This window comes from Zeus faber, assembly GCF_960531495.2.
Source record: "Zeus faber genome assembly, chromosome: 7".
NCBI classification, from domain to species: domain Eukaryota; kingdom Metazoa; phylum Chordata; class Actinopteri; order Zeiformes; family Zeidae; genus Zeus; species Zeus faber.
The window spans coordinates 8,822,196-8,849,250 of NC_137203.1; the positions used below are offsets into that span (position 1 = coordinate 8,822,196).

The 27,055-nt window shown below is 42.4% G+C and overlaps 1 protein-coding gene across 1 annotated transcript; it reads right to left on the minus strand.

Annotated features, from left to right (window-relative positions):
* Positions 1 to 1,509: 1,509 nt before the first annotated feature.
* mccc2 (methylcrotonyl-CoA carboxylase subunit 2) lies at positions 1,510 to 27,055 on the minus strand. The gene is made up of 17 exons (XM_080003712.1): positions 26,821 to 27,055; positions 25,293 to 25,359; positions 24,041 to 24,125; positions 23,604 to 23,705; positions 22,379 to 22,506; positions 21,795 to 21,907; positions 19,926 to 20,039; positions 19,492 to 19,556; positions 17,870 to 17,969; positions 17,573 to 17,668; positions 17,189 to 17,261; positions 17,023 to 17,099; positions 9,760 to 9,826; positions 5,923 to 6,079; positions 5,311 to 5,425; positions 3,894 to 3,979; positions 1,510 to 2,185 (listed from the first exon to the last, which is right to left on the minus strand). Exons 1-17 carry the CDS (start codon positions 26,950 to 26,952, stop codon positions 2,068 to 2,070), a joined length of 1,695 nt encoding a protein of 564 aa, XP_079859838.1. The 5' UTR covers positions 26,953 to 27,055; the 3' UTR covers positions 1,510 to 2,067.

Below are 27,055 nucleotides of genomic sequence, written 5' to 3' on the forward strand. Positions count from 1 at the left end.
AGTTGAATCGAATTAAATTGAATCACACTCCCACTTCAGCAAAGTGACATTTTAACGACCCGACGCATTAAATGATTGAGACGGGTTCGGAGGTTTATTGTGGTTAACTTAATATAAATTATTTTTAACAGAGCTTGTTTACAGGTGGCACTTCATCCAAACCAAACACGTTGACATTTTAAAGACGCTCTCACAAATCTCACCGAGGGCCCCTAGGAGTGACACTTTTTGAAAGAATTCAGAGGAGAAAGCTTTTTCCTTTCCCACACCTCCCCCAGAATTGGTGCTTGAAGGAGGTGAAGGACGCGTGTTGAAGGAGGTGTGTGTTGGTGACACCCGCACAGACACACGCAATTTCTCCCTTCTCGCAAAGTGCCGCTCTGAAAAGCCTCTGTGTTCCATCCACACGCCGACCCTCCGTCGCTTTCTACCGAGCGTGCCGCCGGACCCGACGCCTTGACACCTTTTACCAAGCAGTTTGACATTGAAACGTCGACCCCCCCTGCCATTAAGTGGGTGTGGCGCCGCTCGGAGAGGGAAAAACCCACGAGTTCGAATTCCGCAAAGCGCGCGGCGCCGGGGCTTTGACGGGGAAGGAGCCATCGGACGCACCCCCCCCAGTCTGAGAGGAGGGACGGGGAGACGGACGGCCACCGAAAATGTGTTCCCTGCTCGTGGCTCCGTCTGCAGCGAGGGCTCTTTACAAAAGGCGTCCGGAGCTTGGCGTTGGATCACCCACACGGGCGTTTTCCAACGCGGACGCTGTTAAAAGGGTTAACCCCCTAACTTTGAAGGGATTCATCCTTAAGGAAGCATCATCTCAAACAATTCAGTCATCCCATCGAGGAACGTTCCAAAAAAAAGCAGGCGGGGTATTGGGGATCTAGCCCCCCGCCCCCGCCCCGCCCCCGCCTCCGGACCGGAGAGTGGGAGAGGCCGTTCGACTTCATTATTTATGTCACCTTTACATCACCACGTCCATCAGATAAATACGGCCGCATTTGCAACCGTCGTGCTAAATTATTCAGGTGACGTGGCAGGCGAGTTCGTGGCAGATGTGAGAAAGGGGAATAACTCCGGATCTTATTTTAATTTATTAGGCAATTATCACTCCTGCCTCGACCTGATGAGACCCCACCGGTCCCAACTCGCGGACGTGCATAAATATTGTCTTCGCCGTTTTTGTTTTTTTTTGGGGGGGGGGGGGGGGGGTTTAAAAGTATATTCAAGTAGAGGTGGTGTTTTGGTTCTCCTCTCACTGCGGTCACTCTTCACGTTAGAAGGACTTATAGGAGTCAAGTCGTGCTCCCAAAAAAAAAAAAGGCAGAATTTCTTGGCGGGATTTGAGGGGGGTCGTTTCAAGGGCGACATTTCAAAACTAAGCGACCTTAAAAATTTGGCGGATTTACCTTTCCTTGTTCAGGAAAAAACAAAACAAAAAAAACAAACTCCAGCTTGAAACATGTTGACTCAAGAGACTGAACAAGTAATCACTTCTGCGTCTACGGACACACTGAATAAGAATGTTCTGTTTATTGTGTTAAACAAAAGTCAACAAAACCAACCTATTTCCGTACCGGGATCACAGCGTCTGACACATCTTGATAACAGCGTCGAAACTTCAGAAAAGATTTCAAATTGGGATCAGTGCCTGTCGCGGGTGCAACGATGTGCGATTTGTGGCTAAACAGCGCCCCCTGTTGATGGGTTCATCAACACTTTCAAGTAAAGTAAACTACCTTCACTTCAGAGGTCAACTTCTCTTCACTTCCAAAAAAAAATTACTTGAATTGTCAGGAAATGTTAGTATCGTTAACCAAATACAGAACCTGTTGAATAAACAACACCACAAATAACAGTTTGACAAATTTGGGGAAACGGACACTGGGGTAGTGAGACATAAGGCACAATTTAATGAAGTGTGTTCCGTGACGTCTCAAATCTCACTGCCCCGATCCGAATCGACACGAGAATAATCGGTGTTTTTCCTACTCTGCGTACGCCCCCTCTACTTGAGGTACGTCACACTACGCCACACCGATGAACCCACGGCGTCGGCAGGGAGAATCACATCCTGAAAACCCCAAACCGGGTCTTCGTGGTCGGCGCGTTGAGGGCGGCGCTGAGACTCAGCCCCAAGATCAGGCGCGTGTCGGTGGGGTCGATGATGCCGTCGTCCCACAGCCTGGAAGAAATTCAACAAAGACATGATCAGACGGCGTCTCGCGGCCAACTCTCTGGCTCAGCCTCGTTAGGCAGAGTTATTAGTGTCATATCGTGCAGTGGTTCCTTGATATCAAAAAGTCCAAACGCTGTTTTGTTTTTGAAGTCGGCGTAGGCACGCAATTAAGCAACGCCGGCGCAAGTCCATAAGTTTGGTTGGCCCCCCCCCCCCCCCCCACCCCGGGGATCCATTTAATGTCAGAACCACCAGAGCTTTAAAGGATTTGTTGTTTCCCCGTCCCGAGGATTTCAGATTCAAATCTGAACCTAAAGCCGAGGGAGGCTCCCCGAGGCGGCTCGGAACGCGCTTTAATAATTGAAACCCGTCGCCGCGGCGACGCCTACGCCATTTAAATATGCATCCGGAGATGCAGCGGCGAGGTGAGACGGTGAAGAAGGTGCGACAGTAAAAGCCTGACACCTCGCCCTCATCTACATTCCCAACGCTTTGGTTTTGTTCCTTATTTTATTTTTTATTTATTTTTTTGCTGCATTCGATTGATGGCTCCTGACATAAAATAATTTCCCGCAAAACAAATCACACAAATCAGAGCGACCGTACGGGAAACAATATTTCCTCCAGGAAATAAAAGAAATGTCGTTATAAACCCAGCACATATTTTACAGTTTTACCATGGGGATGGTAGCTCAGGCGGTAGAGCTGGTGGTCTAGTGATCTAAAGGTTGCTGGTTGGATCCCAGGCTCCTCCTGCTAGCATGCTGTAGTGTCCTTGAGCAAGACACTTAACCCCTAATTGCTCCTGATGGCTGCGTCCGTCGGTGTTTGACAATTGTAAGTCGCTTTGGATAAAAGCGTCTGCTAAATGAAATGTAATGTAATGTTATATTACTTAGCACCACCTTGCAGTATTTATTGTTACACCAATGTTGTTATTACACTAATCTCTGTCGCAATGTAGCTGAATGTTATTCTCCCTTGTAAGTCGCTTTGGATAAAAGCGTCTGCCAAATGACTAAATGTTAATGTAAATGTTACCAGGCGCCTCCTGATTCACAGACAAAGGCCACAGTTACAGCTGTATTGCCTGATATTCACTTTGTTTCTGACAAAGTTGAATGTATAGAATTTACGTTCACGTATCGTACCGCGAGTCAAAAAAAATGAAGATATCCATAGGTTGATTTGTTGTCCGGCAGAGGTTAAATACACATGACATGCATTTTTCATTGACATTACTTATTTTTTAAGATATATATATTTTGGGGGCATTTTCATGCTTTATTTGACGGTGAAAGCGGATGGAGAGAGGATGACATGCAGTAAATCGCCACCTGCCGTAATCGAACCCGGGCCCCTTGAGGTAACTGGTAAAGACTGAGCCTTGTATATGGTGTGTGCTACCCAGTGAGCTGCCGGGCTGCCCCCACTTATATCACTTCCTGTTTCCACACTCCAGTGTCCCAAACAACGACATTCCGGCTCGCAATACGGCAGCGCCGGCCGCTAGTAGTGCCGCTGCGCTTGTCGCGTCAAGGCGACGAGGACGTTTTTTCCGTTCATAAAAAGTGATTTTGTGATAACGCCACAACGTTGAGAGATCCTCAAGTTCCGTGCGCTGCAGACGTCTGGACTTTTTGAGGATTCAATGCACGGCGACCGGCCTGCACGGCGTAAAAAAAAAAAAAAAAAAAAAAACACGGGACGGTACCTGGCGCTGGAGTAGTACGGGCTTCCCTCCTCCTCAAACCGCCGGACCACCGGCTCTTTCAAGGCCGCCTCTTGTTCCGCTGTGAACTGGGATGGAACCGGGGGGGGAAGCAAACATCGGTAAGAACCGTGGATTCATGGAGAGATTTTTAAATGAAAAAATACCGAAGTCGCCGCGAAATGAGGCTGTCAATCACGACGCCTGACAAATACATATTTCCAATCAGAGAGCCCGGGCGTGAATTCACGAGCAGGAGCTAAAAGAAAAACACCAAATTCTGAGCAGAGGCGCCGCGTTCGAGCCAAGTCTGGTGTTTGTATTGCGTTTGGCTATAATCAGTGCAAAAGCAAACAACACAGACACATGTTGCATAATCACATATTGAACAATGTCACGGAACGTTAACAAACCAAAGCTCAAAATAAATCAAATCAGTACTTTCCGAGGTTAACCAAATATATTTTTTCCTTCCCGCAAGTCAGAGGTTCTTGAACGCAGTGCGAAAAACAACACGTTTTTAGTCAAAGAAATGTGTTCTACCCAGTGTAGTTTAGCAGCTTTTTTAGATTTAAGTCTTCAGATGAACATGCTTATCAGCTTCAGTCACATTTTAGCCATTTTTATCCTTCATAGTTTCAGTCGACAGCTCAAAACGTTTCAGTCGACGAAAAGTCACTGCATTTTAGTCAAAATGTTTTCTGTCCCCAGACTCATTGAACGAGGCTTGATATACTGTCTGCGTGGCTGGGATTCTGCTGACGGAATGCCAACGGGCTTGGAGGACCCCTCCGTTTGCATTCGGGGAATTGTCGTTATAAATGGGAGCTTCCGCCGCCCTCCTCTCCCAATCCATAAGGACCTGGAGATGAAGGCTTTTCAAGGGGACGTGACGTTTCTTGCTCCCGGTGTTTATTTGCGGTCGTTTCTTCGGCGGTGTTCACGGAAGTGACGCTCCGGTCGATACACTTTTCAACCTTATTCCATCACAACGGCCTCACACTCTGACTTGACATCACAGGGAACAACGAAGGACGACCTTGATCTGCACGTGGGCGTCAAAGGAACCGTAAGAACGCCGCTCGCGCCATTGTTCCGAGTTCAACAACGGGCGAGTAAACCCAGTTTAGAAAACAAGATGAAGATCAAAACTGCCCAGGAAAAAATCTTGAGGAACTTAAGCACAATTTGGGGAAAATTTCATGCATTTTGAATGTCCAAATGACCACCACTAACATTTCAGTTCCGTCTCTTCTTATCATCAAAAACAAAACATACACGTCAACATAGTTTTTATTAATCAAAGATCTACTTGTAGCTTGTCAAGGTCTGGTCTTAGTCATGGAGAAAAGAAAAAAAAGGTCCTTGACGAACATATTTGGTCATAGCTCGGGTTGGTGAAATGAACAGCGGCTCCTACCTCCTTTCCTTCCCGTGCTCTCTGGTCCTTGGTGATGGTGGCCAGCACCATGGCAGCCTGCTCGCCGCCCATCACCGAGATACGCGAGTTGGGCCACATGTAGAGGAAACGAGGGCTGTGGGAGGAGGGAAGCACGCGGACGCTCGGTCGGTTATTGTTTGCGGACGCCGGAAAAAAAAATACGCTGCACCGCAAGACGATGGACGTTGAAAACGACAAAAGACGGAAGTCTTGCTTTCAGGACACTCCGAAAGGTTTGGCAAACACAGAAATATCTCAAAGGAGAAATTCTTAGCGTACCCGGCTGAATATTTGCCAAATTTGAAAATACACCAACGTGGATCTTTGTTCCAATTTTGCCAAGCCATAAGTTTTATTGTCCATCACAATGTCACAGAAACTCGTCCTTGACATGGTTTAGACACCGTACGCACAAGGACTATAATCACAATTACAGATAGCAGAGTGGATATTTCTCAACATTAAGAAGTGTCCAATGGCTCTTTCGACTTTCTTTCGAAGGTTATTCATCTTCATCATCATCATCTCTGCTCGGTCTTAGGTTTAATGTTCATTGTGACAGAATATTTAAATCAATTACTCAACAGTCACCTGTAAGCTCTGCCGCACATGCCGTAGTTTCCTGCGCCGTAGGAACCTCCGATGATGACGGTGATCTTGGGCACGCTGGCGCAAGCCACGGCCGTCACCATCTTGGCTCCGTCCTTGGCGATTCCGCCGGCTTCGTACTCGCGACCCACCATGAAGCCTGCGACGCACATGAGACACAAGGGGCTTTTCGCTTGTTTTTGTTTCCTACACATGAAGGATAACTTCAGCCTGCAGCCAAATTTATATTCACCAAGTATACTGTATATACAGTAAAGTGGCTTCAGAGAGTAGTCAGACCAAATTGTGGTCAGGCTCATGCTTTTTTTCTTTAATCTTCCTTGAGATGTGTCTAGAACCTGACTGGAGTTCACCTGTGGCAAACTGAATTAATTGGACATAGTTTAGAAAGGCACACAACGGTGTATATAAGGTCCCACATTTCACACTGCAGACCTGCCAACTTTGGGAAAATATTTGGAGCACCAATATATTGTCACAGGGAGCCTCCTAGGAGTTTGAGTGACTGCATCCGTTATTTACACCGTAGCCGTCTCGTAACGAGGCTAATGACGTAATGTATGCAAGCTTCTACGGCTATCTGTATACAATATACTCATTTATCTCGTTAGGATTTAGCATCATCTTGTAAAGCTACCGAACATGTTTTCCAACTAGACATGCACCGATTCTGGCCGATTCAGATTTTCATTCAATTGTATGTTCATAATGAAACATTGACCATTAACTATCTTTTACATTGTCCTCCGATCATTTTGAGTTAATATCTGTGATCCGAGAAATCACATTTTCTTATCATTCGGTCTCATTGGCTATATGTGCTGAACGTCAATGACAAATTCATCTTGTGATCTGACCACGTGATAGGACAGCAACACATACGGACGAGACTGCAATTTTCAGTTTGCACAAATATAGTGAGATAGCTGATTTTGACGATGTGTGTTTATTGTTGTTCATTATTCACTATGGAACAACAATAGAACAGATAGAATAATAGAATAAATCTGTCCCTGAGTTCCAATAAAATAGAATACAACATGGAACGGTCACTGAGTTCCAGTAAAATAGAATATTGGACAGTCATCAGGTTTTAGTATAATGCAAACTGTAACTCACTGAGTTCTAGTAGGACACCACATATAACTAACATGGAAATGTCCAGTTTAAACGTCAAATTAAAGTGTCTTTCACTTGTAAGTGAAAATATACATTTCTATCATATTTATATGGTACTTGCATTCTAAAATAAATTGCAGTTGTTGCAAAAGGTAGTAGTAATAAATGGCCGACTCTTCTCGCTCTCGTTTACTGGAAGTCCTCCTTCCCAGTAAACCAACTGAATCAAATCCAACGACTCGTTTTACTGAGTGACTTGTGTTGAGTGAATGAGAGGAGAGGGAGGGGAGGCGTTACGGAACCTCGAGCACAACGTTGTGGCATCTGGTCAAATCCCAGAGATGTAGTTTAATGTACACCCCATCTCAATAATTATGAAATGGAAGAAGTTTGGAAGCACCAGGACTCTTCCCTGAGTCGGCCGTCCGGCCAAACTGAGTGACCAGGCAAGAAGAGCCTCGTGAGGGAGGCGACTGAGAACCCATGGTCACTCTAAGAGAGCTCGGGAAGTGAAGGACAACCATCTCAGCAGCACTCCATCAACCGGGCCTTTACTGTAGAGTGGCTAGACGGAGGCCACTCTTGGGTAAAAGGCATATGACAGCCACATGGAGTCTGCATTTAAAGGAGCGTGACGAAAAATATTCTCTGAGACAAAAAATTCAACTCTTTGGGCGGAAGTCCAAGCACTATGTCTGGCGAACACAGGGCACTGCTCATCACCTCGCTAGTACCATCCCGGCCGTGAAGCATGGCGGTGGCAACACCATGCTATGGGGGTGCTTCTCAGCGGTCGGGGACATTACATTTACATTCAGTCATTTAGCAGACGCTTTTATCCAAAGCGACTTACAATTATTCAAACACCGACGGACGCAGCCATCAGGAGCAATGAGGGGTTAAGTGTCTTGCTCAAGGACACTACAGCATGCTAGCAGGAGGAGCCTGGGATCGAACCAGCAACCTTTAGATTACTAGACGACCAGCTCTACCTCCTGAGCTACCGTCCCCCCCCTACAGGGGACAGGGAGACTGGTCAGAATTGAGTTAGGGACAAATGCAGCCAAATACAGAGAGGTCCTTGAAGAAAACCTGCTCCAGAGCGCACGCGACCTCAGACCGGGGTGATGGTTCACCTTTCAGCACGACGAGGCCCCGAAGCATACAGCCAAGACAACGCTGGAGTGGGTTCGGGACAAGTCTGACTGTCCTTGAGTGCCCCAGCCAAAGCCCAGACTTAAACCCCCATAAAACATCCGTGGGGAGATCTGAAGATGGCAGCTCATGGATACTTCCATCCAATCTGACAGCGCTCGGGAGGATCTGCCAGTGAGAATGGGAAAAACCTCCCAAATCCAGGTGTGCAAAGCTTGCAGAGACTCACCCGAGAAGACTCTAATCTGTAATTGCTGCCAGAGGGACTTCTACCAAGTACGGAATAAAAGGTCTGAATACTTATGTAGATGAGAGATTTATGTTTTTGGATTTTAACAAATTTGCAAATATCTCTAAAAGCATGTTTTCACTGTCATTATGGGTTGTTGGGTGTGGATTGATAGGCAAAAATGGCAATTTTATCCATTTAAAATTACATCTATAACACAATAAAGCATGCAAAAGTGAAGGTTAATATTTTCTGAACACACACACACACACACACACACACACACACACACACACACACACACACACACACACACACACACACACACACACACACACACACACACACACACACACACACACACACACACACACACACACACACTAGGGCCTTCCTTTTCTCTCTATTCCCCTTGATTCTTCTTGGCATGGACTCTACAAGATGTTGGAAATATTCCTTTGAGATTCTGCTCCATGTCGACCATGCATGTGCCTCAGCAGAAATCAAGATTTATCAGACCAGGCTTTGTCTTTCCAGTCTTCAACTCTCGAGTTTTGGTGAGCCTGTGCCCACTGCAACCTCAGCTTTCTGTTCTTGGCTGACAGAAGTGGAACCGGATGTGGTCTTCTGCTGTTGTAGTCCATCCTCCTCAAGGTTCGACATGTTGTGCATTATGGGACGTTTTTATGTGGTTATCTGAGTTACTGAGTTATGATTGGCTGATCAGATAATTGAATGAATAAGTAGGTGTACAGGTGTTCCGAATAAAATTCTCAGTGAGTATATGCAACAGGCATGCAAAAAAAAAATTAACAGAACTCATTCACTGGGCCAATTTTGTCTTGATATAAAATAAAACAGATTTTATGTGTTTCACCATGCTGCTGTTACAGACTTGATTTCCAGAATAAATATTGGGTTTGTCACGTGCTCAAAAGACATCAAACTGACATGAAATTGATTATTATTTTAAATTGGGAAGTCAATGATTGTGTAAGTTCTTCATGTAGGGCTGGGTGATGTTAAAATAAATAAATAAAAAAAAACATTTTAAAAAGCATTTATGATGAATCCCTCAACATCAATAATTACACAATATTGTGGGGATGATTATTGATGCTTTCATGAAATAGCTACATGCATTAAATATTTGATAAAATATGAGTAATTTTGTATTATAACAAAACAGGTAGAGGAACTACCTACTAACTATTTAACTGTAATGCAGCTATAAAGACAATATCCAGCTAAATCACGATAATCAAGGTTACAAGGAAAAGAAGGAAATTCAAAAGAAATAGCTAATTGTGGCTTACCAGTTATATTCTGGAGAAAGATAAGTGGAATGTTCCTCTGGCAACATAATTCGATGAAATGCGTCCCCTGCAAAAGATGTTTAAATTGCTGTAAATGACCAAGATTACATGAAGAGAACAATTATGCAGAGTGAAAATAGAGAACATCTCTTACACGGAAGGGTGAGGATTTATTCATTTTTGAAACCTTAATGGTTCAATATTATAATTCCCCACAGAGGTTAGGGATCAGGACCACGGACCTGTATCCGTGTATCTTCTGTACCGCTCTCTTTCCCCGCACGGAGCTGGAAGGACGATGCACCGCTTGATTTTGATGGGCTCCAATCCCTCACGATGAAGGAAGGTGCTTCTTTCTTGGCTCCGATAATGGTGCTTGATATTTTATTCTTATTTGTTTTTGACCCCGGCTGGTCCTGATTTTAATTCACTTATCCGCATCTTAATTCTTGCTCCCTACCTGCCAATCAGCATGTTGCCTTCAGAACCTATTTTGCTTTTATTGACTGAACAGTATCCCCATAAGATGCATGGAAGGTGTGGAGACCATAATGTGCCTCATCTTTTATCCCTTCAAAAAAGCACATACTAGGATATTAAATCTTTTAGGAGCTCTCCCATCTGGATTACACAATTGCCCAAGGCCACATGACATGATGTTGTTTTCAATCTACTCTTATCCCCGAAGTAGACCAGGGGTTAGGAATAATCAATCAGTGCTCACACAAATCTCAATGAAAATAAAAGGTTTTATTACTCTCTTGCTTTATTATAATTGTTTGAGTACCCCCCGTGATTTCAAAGCTAGATCCGGACCTTGTGTTATTCACCTAAATGTCAGTAGTCTACTTCCTAAATTGGATCTAGTAAAAATCTGGGCAAAATCATCTGAAACTGATATTGTTGTTTTGTCTGAAACTTGGCAACACAAACCTCTCACGGCCATCACAAAGACGTTGCAATTAAGGGCTGCATTGTCAGTCTGAACTCTTGAGGAATTCGTTGTGACCGTCCCAGAAAAGGTGGTGGCGTTGTCATTTATATAAAGAACATATTTTATGCTACCGTCCTATCATTGGTACCCCTCGGCAGAAAATTTGAACTTGTTGCCTTGAAATAGGAACTTCTTCAAGGCCACTTTTATCACTGTTGTAGTTTGTTATAGACCCCCCCTCCCAGCAAGCAGTGAGGCTTTATCATAGATAAGTAAACAACTATCAACCTTAGATTTTAATGAGGTTCTCCTTGCTGGAGATTTTTTTTAACTGGGACTAGTTGTCCTTTGTCTCTTACCGTTTTAAGACTCATTGTGACTCATTTCATCTTAGACAACTAATAAATAGGTTGCCCAAATCTTAAATGCCCAGAGAAAACCTCTTGATTATTTTTAACAAATTCTTCTGATAAATATTCGAATCTTGGTATTTTTGCAAATTATGTGAGCGACCATTGTGTTACAGCTACAGTCAGACAAGTTCAGCTCCCAAAATCAAGACCACAAATTATTCTTCAACAAGATCTTAAGCATATCTGTGAGCAAGCTTTTTGTCATGATTTGAGGAACTTTGACTGGAACAACATCTCTCTCATTTATGATACAGAACTAGCTTGGAAATACTTTCATGACGGCCTAACTGATATTATACACAAACATGCTCCCTTCCGCGAATTTAGAGTGAAGGACCGAAACAATCCCTGGGTTTCTGCACAGCTGTCCAGTCCACTAATAAAAGAAAGGGTTGCTGCCTGGGCTCCAGTTTGATGGGTTTTCCTCTTCCTTCCTCCCTGTATCCAAAGGCGTGCCCCAGGGTTCCATACTAGGACCACTGTTGTTTTCCATATATATGAATAATCTTTGCGATCATTTATCAAATGCTGCGTTCCATTTTAATGCAGATGATAGTTATCTACTGCGTATCCGATTCAGGAGTACAAACCCTTGAATTCCTGCAGCCTGCCAATGATGTTCACTCCCATTTAACTCAATTTGTGTTGGTGCTAAATACAGAGGGCCAAACTCATGATATTTTCAAATGGAAAAGAGTTAACATCTAATCTTGCTAAGATTTCAACTGCTCAAAGGGTTGAAATTAAAATGGTCACAAGATATACTTTTTTGGGTATTGTTTACTGATCAGAAGTTATCATCTAATTCACATATTGAAAACCACATTTCCCAGCCGAAACTTAAATTATGTTTATTTTTTAGGAATAAATCCTATTTCTCCCTCTAGGCAAGGAGACACTTTTTGGCAACTTTTTTATCGTCATTGGATTACCGCAATCAGCTCTTGATGAACGCACCTGATCACTGCCAGAGAGGTTGGATACTGGACACCACTGTGCTTTACGTTTTATTACTGGCTGTGGAAATCTTGTATTGCACCGTACTCTGTATGCTGCTGGTCAGGGGCGACCTCTGTATGTCCGCAGACTTTGCATTGGTTGGATTTTATATATAAATCTCTCCTAGGGCTTGTTCCTTCTTATCTATGCCCATACATGTGTAAAAACCAAAATCAATATAGCCTGAGCTCTCTACAGATCTTCTAAAGATGTTGGTCCCCAGAGTCAGAACAGAATTATGGCAATAAAGCTTTTAAATACGCTGCCCCTTCTTCCTGGAATAAGGTACAAAAGGAAAATAGTCTGAGCTCATTACAATGGGGGAATTTAAGTCAGTTTTAAAGGATCGTGAAAATAGTACTCTTGGTCATTGTGATAAAATTTCATTGAAATCGCTTTAGAAAATGTGTACCCATTTATCCTAACTGGATTTTTGTCCTTGACCTTGTATTGCATTTTAATTGGATATTGCGTTCACTCATCTGTAGTGTGTGACAGTTGTATATCTCTCTTTGTATTGTTTGGGTTTATTGTTGTAGGTCTGCAGGTCACTCTTGAAAAATATTTTAATCTCAAGAGACTTTTTACCTGGTTAAATAAAGGAGATACTGTGCGCGCGCGCACGCACGCACACGCACACAACGATAAAGGAAGGAATCTCTCTCTATTGTATGTCTATCTGTCCTTCGGTTATTTTGATTATAACCGTTCATCAAATCTACTTCACACTTAGCCGGTATATTGCTGGGGACCCAAGGATTTGCAGTGTCTAATTTGCTGCAATTTGGACACACCCACAGCTAAGTGAGACAGCTGTGTCTATCAAAAGTGACACCGGGAGATGATTTGGACAGAATATGATTCACAGAGTCTGCTGCGCAAATCGTTTGTTCCTGTTTCCAAGGAAAACGGGAGCAGCTCCAAAGTGCTTTGGTCGTCATCGTTTAGTCATAACTCTGTGCCAGCATTAAAGCGTTTCCTTTGAGCGCGGAGGTGGGTTAAGATACAGCGACTGATGGAGGGGGGGAGCTGCCTGCGTACCTGGATGGATGGGGCACCTGTCAGCATTCCGTCATTATAATTTGACTGAAGCATTTTTTTAATAGTTTTTCTGGCGTTTGCTTTGCATTCAGGGGGAGTTGAATGATCCCAGAAATTCGATAGGGCGAGAGGGTCAGACGCCTGAGAAAACCTCACTCAAAAAAGAGCGCTCTACGTGCAGCCGCCCATTTCAAATATAGTTTGTTTTCGTCCATTACTCTGGTGTTTTTCTTATTTGGCAGAGCCCTATCAGCCCCCCTTGCAATAAAAGTGCGCATGTCGCTTCGCAAAGTGTAAACAAAACTCCACTGACACTTCTCACGACTAGAAGGTGTCACTTCTAAAAATAAAAAATAAAAATCTGATCCGCTTGGCTATTGTGATCCCAACCGATATTCTCTTTTCTCTGCTACCTCGCTCTTTCACAAAATAAGAAGCTGGGGAAATAAGCTTTTAACAATGTGACGGCGGAACAGAACGCCGCACGGCTCCTCGGGGACGACAGTGTCTGAAAAATGCGTCTGGAAAATGCGGGAGGCATCCTGATGTGCTGTGTATTCTGTCTGAGTATTAGTTAGTTGGTCCCCGTCTTGCGGATCCTGTCGGCTGATTTAGAAAACAACGACCAGAGTCGGTAGATAAACAAGTACAGTTTGAGGATCAAACGTTCAAAAATGTTGTTACATTTGTACGAGGACTTAAGAATTTAGGAAGTACATTTATCTGTTATATTTTATAAATATTAAGAAATACAATACTTACTTTATACATATTTATCAAAATAAATACATGTTTAAATAAAATGTGTATTTTGTCTTTATATGTATTTATATTTAAAAAACACTACATAAATATTAATATATACAATATTAATCATGCATCATGCAAATTATATCTTTGTCACAAGTTCAGGTTCTCTTTTTGCCCCTAACAAATTAGGTGAAACTCAGCTGAGGGTTTTTTTCCGTCAGCTTTTTTCTTCTTGACACCATTTCCTAATTCTGTTATGTTATTAAAGCGGTATTCCTTGGAGCCTATGGGTGTGTAAGTGTTGATTAAGAGCTTATTGTGTGAGCCGAGCGGCTTTTTTTTTTGGTTAAGACGAGAGGGCTCCATCACAGCAGAAACACTGGCGTTCAGGGATGAAGGAGCAAATTTTATGCATTCTTGAAAATGCTTGAGACTTGCTTCAAAATCCTCACAAGTTCTTGGCATTTTGAAAAGCACTTTACCCGGCCAGACAGACATGGTTGTTGCTTTGCAAATTCAACATTATCTGGAGGCTAAGCTTTACACAATTTACAAAAGGAGAGGAGGGTACGTATGGCTCCTGAATCAGCAACTAAGTCCGCGGGATAGAAGCTGTCCGAGGCTGAACTTTGTTTGAAAGTCACACACACACAAACACAGACACAGACACACACACACACACACACACACACGAACTTGGGAGTCCATACAACTTTTCAGAAGCAATTACAATATCATATTTATTAATACTCAGGAAACCCCTCCGGCTACCTTGGTGTACAAACAAGAATTTAACTTGATACTCTTTAAGACCCTTTTAAGACAAATTTCAGCAGAATTTAAGAATGATGTTGACAGTTAAATCATCTCTCTTAGACCCCGTTTACACCTGGCATTAACACGCGTCTTTGGTGATCCCATCACAAGATGGGTCCACCAATGCGTCCTCAATGCGGTTTGAGCTCCGATCGCTCGGACGACATTCGGAGGTGGTCTGGGCTGCATATGGCCATGTTCTTTTAGCAGTGTAGACACGAATGTGTGCTGGGACTCATTGAAGGACACTCAAGTGCCTACAGCCTACTCGACTGGCGTCCTTTGTGTGAGCGGAAGAACGTACTCATTCCAGTGCTGACGGCATCATTTAAAGTCTGGTCGGGAGAGTGTCCCCACTACAGAAGCGCAGGATTTATGATTTACAAGTAAAGTATTTGCCCAAAAAACATCCAGTTTCCAATAAATTAAGTCCCATAGTAACGGAAAGCTACGGGGAGACGTGCGTGACGCAGCACCGGCACAGGACACATAGGTTTTAAGTTGTTTTTTATGTTTTGTTTTTGTTTCCTTCATTCCATTACGCAGTGATCGAGAAATTTGTGTTTAATAACCTTGTGTCATACAAGTAAGAAACTAACGAAAAAAAAAAAAAAAAAAAAACATTTGTCTACACCGCTGTCAAGATGGTACAGTGGACCAGAGATCACTTCCTCTGGCGTCCTGATCCGTGGCGTGTACGGCCAACGCTGAGGAGAAAAAACTCATGTTCCCGTTTTTAATTTTCCGTGTAAGTTCAGCCTGAACCCTACAGTACACACTGCACCAAAATTTCAGTTTGTATTGTTTTGATTTTGCCCGTTCGCCAAAGGCTTCGCATTTGGTCTTTGCAAATGGAAATGATGTACGTGGTTATTAGCATATAGAGCGTGGAAGTGAGATCACTCAAGATGCATGTGGAGACACATTCTAATGCCAGGTGTAAACCGACATACTTAGAGCTGTCAACTTGTGATCAAATACCCCAAAATGCCTGTTAATGGCAGATGTAAACAAGGCCTTATATACACTCACTGAGCACTTAATGAGGAACATCTGTACACCAACCTATTTATGCAATTATCTAGTCAGCCAATCGTGTGGCAGCAGTGCAATGCATAAAATCATGCAGATACGGCTCAGCAGCACAAGTTAATATTCACATCAACCATCAAAATCAGGAAAAAATGTGATCTGTGTTTTTCAACCGTGGCATGTTTGTTGGTGCCAGACGGGCTGGTTTTGAGTATTTCCGTAACTGCAGATTTCCTGGGATTTTCACGCACAACAGTCTCTAGTTTACTCAGAATGGTGCGAAAAACATAAAACATGCAGTGAGCGGCAGTTCTGCGGAAGGAAACTGCTTGTTAATGAGAGAGGTCGACAGGGAATGGCCAGACTGGTTCGAGCTGACAGAAAGGCTACGGTAACTCAGATACTGTGGTGAGCAGAGAAACATCTGAGAATGCACAACATGTCGAATCTTGAGGAGGATGGGCTCCAACAGCAGAAGACCACGTCGGGTTCCACTTCTGTCAGCCAAGAACAGAAAGCTGAGGCTGCAGTGGGCACAGGCTCACCAAAACCAGAAAGTTGAAGACTGGAAAAACAAAGCCTTGTCTGATGAACCTCAATTTCTGCTGAAGCACACAGATGGTAGGGTCAGAATTTGGTGCCAACAGCATGAATCCATGGACCCAACCTACCTTGTATCAACAGTCCAGGCTGGTGATGGTGGTGGTGTAATGGTGTGGGGAACTTTTTCTTGGCACACTTCGGACCCGTTAATACCAATCAATCATGGCTTGAATGGCACAGCTTGAATATTGCTGCTGACCATGTGCATCCCTTCATGGCCACAATTGACCCATCTTCTAACGGCTACTTCCAGCATGATGATCAACTATGTCAAAGTAAAAGTCAAAGCGGTTTCATGAACATGACTGAGTTCAATGTTCTTCAGTGGCCTTCCCAGTCACCGGATCTTAATAACCAAATAACACCTCTGGGATGTGATAGAACAGGAGATTCGCAGCATAAATGTGCAGCTGACAAATCTGCAGGACTTGCGTGATGCAATCATGTCAACATGGAACCAGAATATCAAATGATCTTGTGCAATCCATGCAATTAAGAATTGAGGCTGTTTAAAGAGCCAAGGAAGAGCCCTACCCAGTGCTTTTGATAAAGTGCTCAGTGAGTGTAAATGGACAGTAGAGGGAAAATTAGCATTGCACGTAAGTGGAAACTAAAGGGTAATTATCGTTGTATATATTTGGTGTGAAGGGAGACCCTTGATTAGATCACGTTTACCTTTTTCGCAGACTCTGAAAACAAGACGCCGTTGTTGCCGATGATTCCGACAGGGTACCCGAATATTCTGGAGAAACCTGAGAACACGATCGTGTTAAAAACCAGGAAATTGGTAGGAGTGTGCGGCGCTGACATAATTCTGTGCAAATGAACGCTCTTCACTCACCTGTGACGAGTGTGTCCCCATAGAAAGCCTTGAACTCATCAAATCGACTGCCATCAACGATTCTGGAAATGACCTGAATCAAACGAATACAAAAAAACATAATGAATGCAAAAAGCAGATAAAAAGAGAAAGATCATTTTAAAGTCAAAGTAGAAGAAAAGGCAAAATTTCGGCTTCTCAAATACTTGATGTTTAAAAATCAAAAAGGAATCCATCATTTTTGCTTGCCATGTATCAAAAAGAAAAAAAAAAAACTCAGTATGACAGAATAGAACATCTGTGTAAAAAATATGACTTTCCCTATCCATGCACGCATGACTTAAATGAGGCATCTTGTTCAAATCAATATCTAAAACTTGTAAAACTTCAAATTTTGTGAAATACCTCGCGGACATCGAAATTGCGTTTCAAGTTATCGCCGACTATGCCATACAGTTCATCCGCGGGGTAGACGGGGGGTTCAGTCGGTTCCGTAGTAACCTGGAAAAACAAATTAAATAAATTAAATTATGACAGGAAATGACCAGCAGACAGGGACATGACGAGTATTTTTCTGACATCTATTTGTTATTAAATAACAATTGCTTCGTGTGTGTGTGTGTGTGTATATATTAGGACGCTGATATATGAGTTACCTTCTTAGGGAATAAATTATTGTTCTTTATGTACATAATGACTTACCTCAATATTTTTGCTGTAGTTCAGGTTTCGCACCGTCTTCCTCGCTAAATGAAGGGCGTGGTCATCGTCCAAGGCGTAGTGGTCGGTTACACCAGATTTTCTGAAAAAGAGACAGGTCACATTTATCTATTTTTATCATTTCTTTGTGAGAAAAGTTAGAGAGAAGCCGTGGATCTAAACAGCTTTTGCAGGATCCGTAGCAATGGGGTAAAACAATTTACCAGGCATGACACATATGCCGCGTGGAATTTTGCGAGGAGACCCCGTGAAAAGCATTTGTCACTGTGCGGAATCTGTCAATCTGGTCCAATTTTCACATGCCAATTACACTGATTAATTTAAAAAAATAATAATAATTATAAATAATTGTCCTTCTCCTCTCTGATCTTCCTCCTCAGCTGTTTCTGCATCACCTTCAGCTCCACCTTGTCTTCTGATTTAAAGGCCCTTTTCTTCTCCTTGAGGAGAGCCTTTATATCCAAACTAATCCAGGATTTGTTGTTGGGGAAACACCGTACAGTCCTGGTGGGTACAGTGTTTTCCCACACAGAAGTTGATGTAATCTGTGATACGGTCAGTGAGACCGTCCATATCCTCCCCATGAGGAGCACAGAGTTCTTCCCACCCAGTAGAGTCAAAGCAGTCCTGCAGAGCCTTTTCAGTCTCTTTAGACCACCTTCTCACTGTGCGGGTCACAGCTGGTTGCCTGAGCACCAGAGGTTTGTACACAGGCAGGAGATGAACCAGGTTGTGATCTGACCTTCCCAGGGGGGCAGGGGTGGCATGGCACGTACTGGGAGAACGTGGGCAGAGTGGAGGACAGAGAGGCGTGATTGAAATCCCCAGAGATAAGAAGGCGGGCATGTGGGTGCTGTGTCTGCAGCCTGCTCAGAGCCGAGTGCGGGACATCAGCGGCCGCTTCGGCGTTAGCAAAGGGGGGACATTCGCAGATCACAACCTCATGCGAAAATTCCGTCGGGAGACAGTTCGGCCTCATGCTAACGGCTAACAGCTCCATGTCCTTACAACAATGTTCTATTTCTAGTTTGTATATAATATTAAGACGGGGATCCGGTTTCACATCCGGAATTTTCGTTTCCTTGTTTTGTTGGGGTTTCTGCTCTGTGAGGTGAGTCCTGGAGGTAAGTTATGGTAAAGTTTCATTGAGGAGGATTTAGATGTATATTTAATACAACACAATACAACAATTCAGATAATTAATCCTATTATATAATTATAGAACCAGAATCGCGATTGTGGCGCCGCGTGTCAATCAGGCACATTTGAGTATTTTTAGAGCTTATAGAGCTTGTGCATAATCAACAGGTGTCATGACATTTCACTGCATATATGTACGACCGTATGTGTATGTATGTGACAAATAATCTCTTAAACTTGAACTTGAAATGAGCACTGAAAAGTGAACAGAGAAAAGCTTTAATTACCGTTTATAATTATATTCCTGCTTTAATTTATCTTAATAGAAGGACTTTAACATAAATCTCGGCGGGAGTGAAGGCTGAATTTATTTAAAAAAAAGATTCCAATCAATAAATGCAAATAAATTATTTCAGCACAAGCACATGACATGAAAATGCTGTGATAAAAAGGCTTCTCCCTACTTGCAGTGGAGATCAGCGCCACCAAGGTCTTCAGCGGACACTTCTTCCCCAGTCGCTGCTCTGACCTGGCAAAATAAAAAAGCCCAAAGTACTCATTTGCTGCAATTAAAGAAATAATGGCACCATGAGAGGATTGGGTATCATTACTGTTTTACAGGTTCCAATGCCCCTTTAAACGCTTATGAATCCACTGCTTATCAATTAAAAATGTGCTTGTAAAACGAAAATTTCATAAGATTGAAATGATCACGGCTACACGGCTTTTCCTTGTGTGCGGCGCGTTCACAAAAAGTATTCAGACCACATCACTGTTTACACGTTTCTTCATGTAAAAGCAATACTCTAAAATGGATTAAATCATTCTTCCCTCTCGTGAATCGATACACAGCACCCCATGAAAACAAAGTGAAATCAAATTTCAGATAAAAGTTCACCAGCGGGGGTCCTCCGAGGAAGATGGTTCCTTGTTTGCGCACGATGATGCTCTCGTCCGCCATGGCCGGGACGTAGGCGCCTCCCGCGGTGCACGAGCCCATCACCACAGCAATCTCGCATTTAAAGAAAAGACAAGGAAAAAAAAATGTCTGTTAACGACTTTAAATCTTGTCGTTGAATGTGTCAACATTAAGTCCATATTGGATTTAAAATTAACAGTACAAAAAAAATCGATTCAGTTACGTATTGCGAAAACAGATAGATCTAAAATAAAACGAGAGGCACGTGAGCCGGCGCGCACTGCTGTCCGGGGGACGAGAAAAAAAAAAACCAAAAAAACCTCCACTCCACAATTCTCTGAGTAAGATTTACGTTTTTCATTTTGCATACCGCGAAGAAACTGAGGAAACAAAATAAATCTAAATCTCTCTCTCGATGAGATCATCTTATATATCGTTATATTGTAATCACAACATTTGCTTATAGAGCGCGCGGGGGCGGCTGCGGGGTGGAACGACAGTGAAAACGCTGTCAGTGCTCTGCGCAGAGCGGCAAAATGCCTCCAACCGGAGCTGGGGGGGAAATTTGATCCATTTTCTTTCTTTTTTTTTTTTTTGAGCGCTTGACCCTTTTAAAGTCTCAGTACGGGACTGTAGAGCGGGGAAGTGAGACCCGACCACCAGCGGTTACTTTACAGCTGTGAGCGCAGAGGGGGAGACCCCTCCCCTCCGCTCCCCTCCCTCCCTCCCTCCCTCTCCAGTTTCAGAACACGGTAAACTGCACTTACACCGTTTCAATCCTCTGATTTTTCCCGGCGGATAAAAACATCTATACACAAACGTCTATACACAAATATACGGGCGCATCTCAATCGCCGCCACCCAGAGCTAAGTGCAGACGACAATAAGACGCGGAAACACAACCAGCCAGACAACAATCGAAGCGGCTTTGGCAAAAATTGGTTTTCTCCTGCTTGCAAGAGCAACCTCACTTTTATATCCTTTACAAATGAGTCTAAATAAACTCCACTTCATAGCACCATTCATTTCATACAAACATGCAGCCCAAAGTGCTTCACATAGCGAAATTTAAACCACATAAATTACAACAATGACACAATAAAATGTTAAAAGTCAATACAATAAACTAAAATAAGAAGTCGGCAATCACAAGTATTTCACTTGAAATTAAAGTAACTTCAAATGTTATGTTATAGTGCATATGTCAAAGGCTATGTCAAATGGCAAAAACCACAACTTTTCATCAATTCAAAGCAATAGGCCTCGTGATTTAAAGAGTAGTCTAAAGAAATACCGTATAACAATACTTCCAGAATGCCAATACGTATCAAATCGGCACCCAAGTATCGCAATACATATCCAATCTGCAGGTCTCTGGTAGTTTACACCCCTCGTGAAGACGCAAACAAGCCAACAAGCAACAATATTAACCATAATGTTGAACGTCAGTGTTCCCGTTTTATGTTTTACTTGACTTATTGTTTTCACACTTGGTGAAAGTTTCACGGTTAATCTGCTTTAACTTAAACAATCACATCAAAATCAGCGGATTCAGTGTTAATTCAACTGGAAAAGTCAACATTTTTACTTCTACCCGTTTACCGCATGAGGATCCTTTCTCCCTTCACTGAACTTTCCTGAAAACAAAAACAAACCTCTTTCTAACTCTACTGTCGACTTATTTCTATAGAACGTTTAGCCGGTTGTGACTGGGATATACAGCGGTTTGATACCACCGACAAAACTTACTTTGGACAAAAGGAGTCTGCTAAACGACGTCATGAATAAATACTTTGGTATTCTTTACTCTCGGTGTCATTTCCGGTATCTTTCCAAAACCTCAGTTACCTGTGATATTCCGTCGGAGGACAGCCTGGCCTGGTTGAAAAAGATCCGGCCAAAGTGATCCCTGTCTGGAAAGACGTCGGCCTGTCGGGGCAGATTGGCCCCTCCGGAATCCACTAGAAATGTCAAGAAAGGACACGATATTACTTCAGCCTGCTACCGATCTTTAATGTTCGGCACAGCTTTTATGAACAGAGCCTTGGATCCGGAGGCCGTTCGTGTTGTTCAGCTGAGGGGAAGGGAGCCTTTCAAACTATCTGAAAGTGGGGGTTTTAGCGAAGCAGGTTTAATGTTTTAATACAAATATCAACACACAAATTTGTTTCTTGAATTAAAAAAAATATTATTGAAATGACCCGCCTTTATTTCATCGTCACCATTAAATTATGTCGTTTTTTTTCCATCAGTAAATAAAGAAAAAAATGTGGTAAGAGAGAGGTAAGAGGTACACAGACTCTCTTTAAACTCTCTATTCAGAGCCACGGCAGTTTTTTGGGGAATAATTTATGAGAGATTCATAAAAAAAATGCAAAAAATATTCCTTTTCCTTGATTTGCCCCTCCCTATATTCTTGCATACATACTAACCCAAATATATGCATGGGAGGTGGTTCTGTTGGGCTATTTCCTGAGCCCGCAGGTGCTTCTTCACTGTCACTGGGTAGTAGGTTCCTCCTTTCACTGTGGCGTCGTTGGCGACAATCACACACTCCACCCTGATGGAGCCAGAGGACAACAACATCCACAACTTCCTTCCAAATTAAAAGTGAATACACTCATTGTTACCTGTTCCCATTGTATTATATTTTTAATTTCAATATAATATTAACAAACTTCTTATGCAACCCGTCAGCAATGCAAAAATCTTTGCCGTGACAAATTCCTCCGATGTGAAAATGAACTTGGAGAAATGGATTCTGATTGCATTTTAGAGTATTTGTATTGAATGACTTACTTGTAAAATGGCAGATCCCGAAGGTTTTCAATTACTAAAGAAATTTCATAACACCTACAAGTTCTAAGTTAAAGCAACGCCCCCGCTCATACGTCGCAATGAAATTCAAGGACTTTAAGGTACTTTTTAAGCACTATTTCTCATTTTCAAAGACCTTTCTATGTGATCTTCAATAACAAAAACATAATACAATGATTCTACATTGTCTATTATATATATTAGTATCTATTATCAGTAAATATATATATTTACTATTAATCTCATTGTCATCTACTATTACAAGTGTCGATTTCCAACGATGCTTGTCATTGTTGGAAATGTCTATGTCGTAAAAGCAATTCTGGAAAATAACAAAACCAGAGAAAATATCACAGGCTTTCAACGATCGCAATTTTTTTTCAAGGACTTTTTAAGCACTTCAGCACAGAGGGGGGCAACTTGCAAGGCATTCAATTTCTGAGGACAAAACTGAAACACTTCAAGCACCTGGTGGCCCTGGTAAGAACCCAGCTCCGTGTCTCTTTGTCCATTAAATATCACATGACCTCTCGAGTGATTATGGGGGAACAATGTGTTCAAAAAATGTAAAAAATAAAATCTCGGAACAATCAGAATATTAGATAAGCGCCGACTTCTGTGTGATGGCATGTATATGTACATTTAAATAGATCTCTATTATCGATATATTTCATAGTTTGCTATAGCAACTGCTTAGATATGTCTGAATACATGGTGTCATGAATACAACTTCTCAAAGCAAACATCCAAGTTTTGCATGGGGATGTAAAAATAAAGTGTGAGACTGTGTTTTTGTAACACTTGATATTCTCTGACGTCGCAGGTGTTTATGGCACTTACCCTGAAACTCGCCCGACTCCAGTGATTATACCCCCCGCCGGGACTTCTTCTTTGCCATACAACTCATACGCCGCAAACTGTGAGAACTCCAGGAACGGCGTCCTGAATGACAAACAAGGAGGAAGAGAGAGAAAGGAAAAGGAAAGGAAACACAATGGAGTTTTAAAAGCAGGATCTCAAATCTCACATTCAGGTAGGAGAAACTTTCCAACAATTATAAGTTTTTTGGGTTTTTTTAACAAACAATGGGCCGGAACTTTTGTGAACGCCATGTTCGCAAGAGGAATGCGGGTAAGACAATTATCACCATGTTTGAAGTAAAAAAAAATTTAAAAAAAGTAATAAATTAATAAAAAAAAAAATACATGGCAATTGAACACGAATTGGTTTTGAATTTAACTTGATTGATTTTATAATGGAAAATTGACCGTCCGTACCCTGGATCCAGGAGTCTGTCGATGCGTTCTCTGGGAAGGAGTTTCCCCCGAGAGGTGTGGAGCTTCCGGGCCTTCTCTCCTCCGCCTGAATCGATGAAAAACAAATAGATTTCACTGCCACGCTTGGTCTTTCTTAATGTAATAAACCCGACAATAGCGACGCACCAGTCCTCATATCGGTCCGATACTGACTCAAATAGCTGGATCGGGTATCGGTGACAATGGGGCCCCAATCTATTCAATTAGTTATTTTATATGGTTGCTTGTTACGAAAATCTGACAAGTGACTTTGTTTTTTTTATACATCTTTATATAAATATCGCTATTTTCCCAATTAAGAGGTTCCCAACGGCCGGGTGGCAGACCAGTGACAGGCCGTGCTCCAGAAGCGAGCAACAAGATCAGATCAGTCTCACATTAGCTGCTATATTATTTTATATTGGAATGAAAATTCCTATTTGCACTCAACGTTTACAAAGTATTTGGATTCCTTTTTATTTGTAATGTTTTGTTTTTACCAAGTTACTTTTTTATACTACTTGTATACTACCACTATTACTTTCTACTACTTTTGTGAATTGTGATTTAATTTATCAAGTTTGTTTGCACGAGTTTGTGACTTAATTGTGATTTAATGTTTACATTTTGTTCTCATTTGATGCAGTTGTATTATTTTATACTGGAATTGAAATTGCTGACTAATTAGTTGCTGCATTAAAAGGTTTAAACTTGAATTGTAATTCCTATTAATTTAATATTTTGTTTACCAAGTTGCTGGCGCACGAAATATATTATTTTAATCATAAATTACACACACACACACACACACACACACACACACACACACACACACACACACACTTTAACAAAGTTTGGAAAGCAATGTTTAGGTCAAGCCTGATGTTGTCTTACACATAAAGGAATGCTTCCCAGTCTCTTCCTCACAGTGGAATACAGCCTATTAATTTAACACTGGTATCAGATCGCGACTTGGTACTGGCCGATACCCAAAGCCCAGGTGTCTTATCGGGACTGAAAAGGTCAGATCGGTGCATCCCTACCCGACAAGTTTACCAAGAATGGGGATACCAGCCTGGAAATTATGAAAATGGCAGCATGAAAACACAGCATGAGGAAAAAAAAAAAAAAGAAAAAAGACTCATCATTGACTGATATTTCGAGTAAATCCGATTTAATTCTACGTCAAAGAGCTTTTGTTTGTTCACATGTGAAGTTGTGTCTTAATTCTTACCCAATTTAATCTTCTCTGTGCGTGTTCTTAATTCCTGGACAAGAGCTTGCATTCGCTTGTAATTTTCCTGAAAAGAAAACGCTTCATATGAATTATTTTCCCCTACACATCCGTTTTGCTGGTTCAGAAACATATGCTTTTTACTCAATTATTAGGTATGCAATGACAAAAACATAACATGTTGGTAACGCACACTATACCCAATACGCAATCCAAATCCAAGAGCTACCATGACAAAAACGCACAACATTAGAGAAAGGTGATTGCATTTCACATTCCCCTGCATTTTGAGACATAGAGGCATGGTAGATGTATTAATGAATAAAACATGTGTTGTATGCATAAACACATGTATATTTGGATGTTTTTTCGGGTTATCTTGCTCATTCAAATGTTACTTCATAATACTGACTACTTTAGTTTTGACATATTAAATGTGACTCTAACAAGCTAATGAAATAATGATAGGGAAGCACGGGTATTGGGCTACATCATCATATACTCAAATCTGTCAACTACAGGGGGCATGTATGAGGGGACAGTTCATATTTTCTAGGGGTGTAACCATTCCGATTTGAAATCGAAAATTGATCGAACTGAGCGTTCGATTTCGGTCTTCAAAATCACAAGCAGGTTCACGATTCCCCCTGTGTTTTTGTGGGGTATATAGTCCGACACGGTCGCCATACTGTCATTATTGTTAATTCCATATTGATCCTTAACACCCTGAAGTCAAGCAGCAGAAGTTAAGCGACAGTTGTCAAATACTACTGGCCCATTTGAGGGTGAACTAGAGTGTGCAAGAGTAGAACTGTTTATAACACAGGGCGCTTTATACTTTGCAGGACGGGTTTCAAAAAAAATATTTGGGGCAAAGTATAACCACTGTTATCTCCCCAACTGGAGTATGGCCACTACACCATGCTTAACGATAAACAAATCGATCTATGCATCAGACTGAGGACTTTTGATATGAAATAAGATAAGGACCACTAGAGTCCAGACTTTCCCACAAGGAAACCAGGACCGTGATGCCATCAAGCGACATGCTTTGGTGCTGCAGCCACATCAACAGTGTAAACACTCATTTTAGGAACCATTTTTAGATCCATCTTAGTGGCATCCATTTGGACGTAAAACTAATCTATACAATGCTTAATAGCCAGGGTTTGTGTACACGGGCCCGGTATGAGTGTCGGTTGTGTGCTGTTGACTGAGAGAAACCAGAAATATATTTGGAGACATATTAACCATTGAATGGGGAAAACCAGGTGTGAACCCATAGTTTCAACCGGTAGAAGTTTAGCCATGATGGGAGTGATGCTAGGACCTTGACACGTCAAGGTTTTGACCTTGCGTTGACAGCCTCATATGTATACTTTCATCCATCACCGCACTGTGGCTCATTGTTATTCCGTTGGAAAAAAAACTCTACTTTTACAGTGACTGAGCGCTGACACGACGGAACAACCGTGTCGTGCTGCAGATTTTGACCGAGCTAGCAGCGTTAGCTTCTGGCTAAACTGACCTGGTACTCCTCGGACTGAGTGTCGGGCCGGGTCCCCACCGTGGCCACTTTATCCGCATGATAAGACCTGGCGCCGGCCAGAGCCGCCGTCCTGCCGCGGAGCAGCCACGGCCTGATGGTCTGCAGCAGCATGGCGGAACTTCACCCGGAGACAGCCGTTAGCTTGGCTTGGTGAAGCTAGCGAGTGGCCGCCTGAAGAGCAGCGTCTCCTTCTGGACTTGGAGCAGAGCGACAG